The sequence below is a fragment of the Sceloporus occidentalis genome, unplaced genomic scaffold (assembly GCF_023333645.1).
Source record: "Sceloporus occidentalis isolate IW3139 unplaced genomic scaffold, rSceOcc1.0.p SCAF_160, whole genome shotgun sequence".
NCBI lineage: Eukaryota > Metazoa > Chordata > Lepidosauria > Squamata > Phrynosomatidae > Sceloporus > Sceloporus occidentalis.
Window position 1 is genome coordinate 690001 of NW_028317140.1, and position 5347 is coordinate 695347.

At 43.8% G+C, this 5347-nt stretch overlaps 1 protein-coding gene across 1 annotated transcript; it reads right to left on the bottom strand.

Moving 5' to 3' along the window:
- Positions 1-558: 558 nt before the first annotated feature.
- LOC149279820 (transmembrane protein 171-like) lies at positions 559-4900 on the bottom strand. Its single transcript, XM_089500815.1, has 2 exons — positions 4826-4900; positions 559-1488 (listed from the first exon to the last, which is right to left on the bottom strand). Exons 1-2 carry the CDS (start codon positions 4898-4900, stop codon positions 559-561), a joined length of 1005 nt encoding a protein of 334 aa, XP_089356941.1.
- Between the last annotated feature and the right edge of the window lie 447 nt (positions 4901-5347).

Below are 5347 nucleotides of genomic sequence, written 5' to 3' on the forward strand. Positions count from 1 at the left end.
GACTCAAATCATCAGCGCCTGGTGTGATTAGGGATCACGCACCCAACTGTATTTGAATGGAAATATCTTGCCTAGAGCCGGTAACCTGGCTCCAGGGATAAAGAACACGGTGCTGACTTAGGGCAGGACTCCCCCTTTAAGGTGATGGACAGCAGAGTGGATCCAGCAGAGTGTATGGAGTATATGTATATAAACACATTGATCTCACATGTAAGAGATTTATGTTATAGATTCCATACGATAATGTGACCTCGTACACGCGGTATATCCAACACACACACAAACGCACACAGATACTGTTTGAGGGGCAACCATGAAAAGATGTCATTTTATTTATCCGTTATTTAAGGTGGAAGTCTCACGGGGGGGAAAAAAACATTTCAACAGGCGTCATGTACGGTGCCGGCACTGACCAAAAACCCGGTCTGATTTCAGTCCTTTATCTGCAGACCTGGATATTGTCAGATGTGATGTTTTGGGTGACGCTTCCGGCTCAAACTCTGTACTGAGTCGAAATGTTAGAAAAAAAACCCCCCCAATAGTTCAGTCTTTCAACGTTTAGGGTCCTGGTGCGAGCTCATAGTCACTCGACTCCGATGATTGGGAAAACGAGTAATACGATGATGATGATGATGAGCTCTCTTCAGGATCCGGCTGAGAAGGGCATATGTCCTCATATCTTGGAGGTGGCTCCGAAGGGATAGGCTCGTTGATGTATTCTATTCTCGGCCCCCATCGCCATGGAACGGTGTGTATGTCTTCCCCGTCGCTTCCGCCGGAATCACGGTCGCCCCTTTCAAACAGGACGCTGTCGTAGGAAGGAGGGTCCCTGCTCATTGGCCAATCATCTCCTCCTGCAAAAGGTGGAGGTGGGGCTGACGGGACCGTGAAGACTTCGTCACCCACACTTACAGGAAGCGGCTGATATCTGCAGGCTTCTGGGTCCTCCTCAGAGTCGCCGTCCCGACGGTTTTTACTCAGACAGATAGCCAGGCAGTAACACAAGACGATTAGTATGATTACGATTGTCTGCAGTAAGGGAGTTTCACAGACTTTAGGGGGTTTGTCTGTGTTGGATACCGGCTTGCAGGCTGGAAACACAAGTCCTGGGATACTAATCAGTACCCCGCAAGCCAGTAACAGGATCCCGAGTATTACGAACTGCACAAACTGCCGGCTTTTCCCGCAGAGGAAGCTGCTATCTGGATCCGTCGGGTCTCCTTCTAATTCCCTCCTTCTCCTCTCTCGTTGGGCAGTAAACTCTGCCATCATTAAATATGCCAGCCCTATCCCGGCAAGTACCGGGCCCGTCGCCTTGTAGGTGATACAGCTGTCGGACTGGCATGTCGCGAACCCATAGACAGAAAGTAGAGATCCGCCGCATAAGAGCGCCCAGCCAAACACAAACAGCGTGAATGTTATTCTGCTGCTTGTGCCAGGGCTAGGAGTGCCGGAGCAAGTGCGCTCCATGACGGCTGAAACGTGTACCTGTCGGGGGTCAGTCAAAGATGTTCAGGTGCAGAGACTCGCACCTATGTGCCGGCTATTGCGTGCACACGAATGAAGGCCTTTTAATCTCTGCCTATTTTGTCTTTTTAAAGTCAATTGAAAGCTCAGTTTCGCTCCCTGTCGTGGACAGGTAACTGTTATGCTCAGTACTGCTACTGCTCACAATCTGAAACAACCAGAGTGTCTGGATGCGCTTTTACAGAACATCACAGCATTGTGATGTCACAGCACTATGACATCACAGTCAGGGCAGGCTGTACCACAGTGCAAAGGCCATGGGGGTGTTCTGTCCTGCTTCCAAATACCAATACAGCTGCCGCTTTCACAAATGACAGTGTTTTATTCCACAACCCCGCCTCCTAACACGAAGTGGTTTCTTCCAAAGAGACTTTCTGCAGTCTTAAGAAGTAAGGGCTTCTTTTGACGTTGCGCATGCTTCATAGAAATACTTGTGACTTGTTAATAGATGACAATGTTGAGGATACTTGGACAGGAGAAAAACCCTGTTTACACGTAATAAAAGACAATTAACCCCTTAAGAACCAGACTGTTTTTTGTACCTTTCATGATCGATGATGTTTTGACACGGCGCTCGTGTTTAGCTGGGATTTTCTCCTCTGCCACTTAGGGAACCCACGCAAGTTTTATATATTGGGGTTTTTTTTCAGGACAAGAAGAATTTTTTTGATCTAAATATGAGTACATTTTATTTGAAAAATATTTTAGCTAATTAAAAAACCTGCTAAATAGATTCTATTTGTCTTGAGTTTAGATCCAATGTTTTTATGGTTTTTTTTCAAGTTATATGGCAAGTACAAGCAGCATATTGCTATGTTGATGCAATTTTTTTCCCAAATCTGGTCATTCTGTCTCATGTGCTATTTGGGGCCTTTTTTGAGTTAAACACTATCTTATTGTGTGCAACGAATATCTGGGTGCAAATAAAGTTATTAAGCGCAATCCACAAGCTGATAGCAAGAACTACAGTGGATTCATAGGGCAATTATGGAGGTGATTAATAATAAAAAAAAAACGCAGATAAGACGTGGCTACAAACCCCACCAGAAAAACTCATTTTATAAGTTCTGCAGACTCAACCCCTCCATATGTGTTTGGCTGAGTGATTATTGGCATTCCGCCACCTTTACAGATTATTGCTGCGTGCCAAAGAGCTAATATTCCTCGAAAGGTCCCAGAAACAGCAGATACGACTGCCTAGGAGGAGCAAAGATCCGCGTGTATTCACACCACGGAGACTAAAGTGCCCATCATCCGTAATGCTCACACTGGAAACGGGCGGCATCTAAATGACCATGCTACATTTATTAGCATACGATAGATTTTGGAGTAAGTGAATAGCCCGATCTTATTCCAAGGAAAAATAGCTTCCCACCTAACACCCCCTCTGTGGATATTATGGTGCTTAGGCCAATGGAAGCATCGTATGTGTATACGTTACACATCTTCACTGTAGGCGGCAAACGCAATACCTGCACGCAATACACACAGATACGAACGCGTCACGATGTTTCAACGCAGACTTCACAAACACACCAGAGTGACAGCCATGTTTTCACACATCAGTCTCATGTGTTACAGACTGTGCCCCGGAGTATCCGGGCATTATCCCCTAAATGACTGCGGCTGCCTTATCCATGCAGGTATCTCAACAGTCTACCTGCAACACCCCCTCCAACACCCTGTAAGTAATACAGTAATGCAGCCCGATATATAAATGTAATATTCTTTCATCGGCCCCCGGGGGTGTAAAAAGATTGTTTGTGCCGTCATTGCCCACCCCCCCAAACAGACTGCCTGTGCCGTCATTGCCCCTTGCAACGTACACGCTGGCACACAGAGGCCTGCAGTTACCCCACTGCCAGTGGAGGGTATTTAACTGCTGATGTCCCTGATTTGCTTTTTTTTTTTTAAATACGTTTTTATTGAACTTTTTTAAGGCACAGACTTAGTTTAAAAGCTAAGAATGAACCCCCCCCCCACCTCACTCTCAGCTCTTATTGGTGAATTCCTAATATCTGCCCAGGGTAAATATATGGGTATATACCCCTCTTCCTTGTGCCGGACTCTAATGCGATGCATTTTCTACAAAGAATTATACACAAATGTGAAATTACAATTTCAAAATCAATTTTTATTTTGGCTGCAAGCCATGATGTCATAAGCCAGAAAGGCCAACGGTAACATTAAATTATAATATATAATGAAAGCGTTATTGCTATGTACATCAGTATGCTAATTTCTAAAGCCGCAAGAACTTTGCACATAAATAGCGTCTCGATAACGATTTAAAAAACAACAACAGCGGCTTATTATATAAAATACACGGGGTACGAAATACATTCATAGTCATACTTCGTAAAGGAAAGTGCTGGAGACTACAACACCCATTATCCATCTGTGCCAGAGGTTAGAAGAGGTTTCCACTGATTGAAAAGTTATAATATCCATAAAAATATTTTATTCAAAAAAAAAAAAATCATGTTCGTCCTCCGTGCACGGAATCATATTGAATTAAGCATTAACGAAATTCAGAAATTCATGATTACGGTAAAAAACGAAAGGGTTAAAGCTCTAGCTAAAATTGCTTAAAACTACACACAATCCTCGGATTGTTAACCAGGAAGACAGAGGCAGCAGATTGCGGCACATTGACGCAAGCAACGTTACTATTTGGAGTACAAAATAGAAATTTTTTTTTACCAGCGGATAGAAATTACCGTCTATTAAACTACAGTCAAATATTAAAACAGAACATTAAACACTAAAAACAATCATTGATTCCATGATGGGAAGCAGAAGTAAAAATAAATATATTTGAAATGGAAGTAAAACAGTAACGTTTCCCAGATGTGCGCCTTTTAACGTTGGGTTTTATGTTTATGTAAATTCGCAAACTTGGAACTTGGGGTTCGATCATTGGAGTCCACTATTAAGTTGACCTAAAAGTCTGATTACCCTTAGACAAAACATCCAAAAACTATAATAAGATGCTCCGTTTAATATACCAGGTGATAAAATGCTACTTCCTCTTTGTCGGGGTTTTGTAAGTACTCCCCTATGATGTCATAATTCACCCCTTAATTCAACCCTTTGGTTGTGCTTTCCCAATGCTTCCCAGTGGTCTCCGTCGTTTCTATTAGGGATTCATTAATGGGGGGATAAAGTCCAACGTTCAACATCCACCCAACAGCCTTCCTTTCCTCGTCGGACTGCGTGGTATGGATGTTGGGGGCGCACCAGAACGAGAGACACGTGGAAAGTGAGCCGTTCCAGAGGGCGAGCGGAGGTTTCTTACAATGAGATTCTTTTCTTTGGCCGCTGCTTTTAGAAGCTTCTCTGGTGGTTTCCTCAAGTTCTGGTCGATGGCCATGCCGCCCTGTGACCACCCAAAATTACATTAAAATGACATTACCTTAAAATTGGGTTCTTCGTAGGATCGTAAAAAAACCCAAATCACCCGTTCTAGCTTGTGTCTAGAAAGGGCTTTGTCGCATTGTGCAGAACGTCAGTATTACTATGCCATCGGGAAGCTGCGAATGGACGTGACATTTAATGACTGCTTAACGGTTCCTTACTAATGCATATAAAATATGTCAGGCCGGATGAGCTTCACGGGGAGAAAATAAATCCCACCCCAGCGTGAACATCACTTTACAACTATGATAGCAGCAAAAAGTGTAGTAGTAGGAGGAGTGTAGATGTAGGAGAACCCAACAGATGAGAACAAGTACAACTCTAGAACCACCGCACCCAACTGTCCCACCCTTCCATGAAGTCTTCTCAATGTGTCCATGGTTCCAAATGGTGTAAAATGACC

What these genes read in the sequence shown, in the direction of transcription:
- LOC149279820 (XM_089500815.1), bottom strand. Translation starts at nt 4,900, where the DNA reads ATGGCCATCGACCAGAACTTGAGGAAACCACCAGAGAAGCTTCTAAAA. An exon ending in CCAAAGAAAAGAATCTCATT is followed by an intron (nt 1,489 to 4,825) that starts GTAAGAAACCTC and finishes GACCCCCGACAG; the next exon opens with GTACACGTTTCAGCCGTCAT.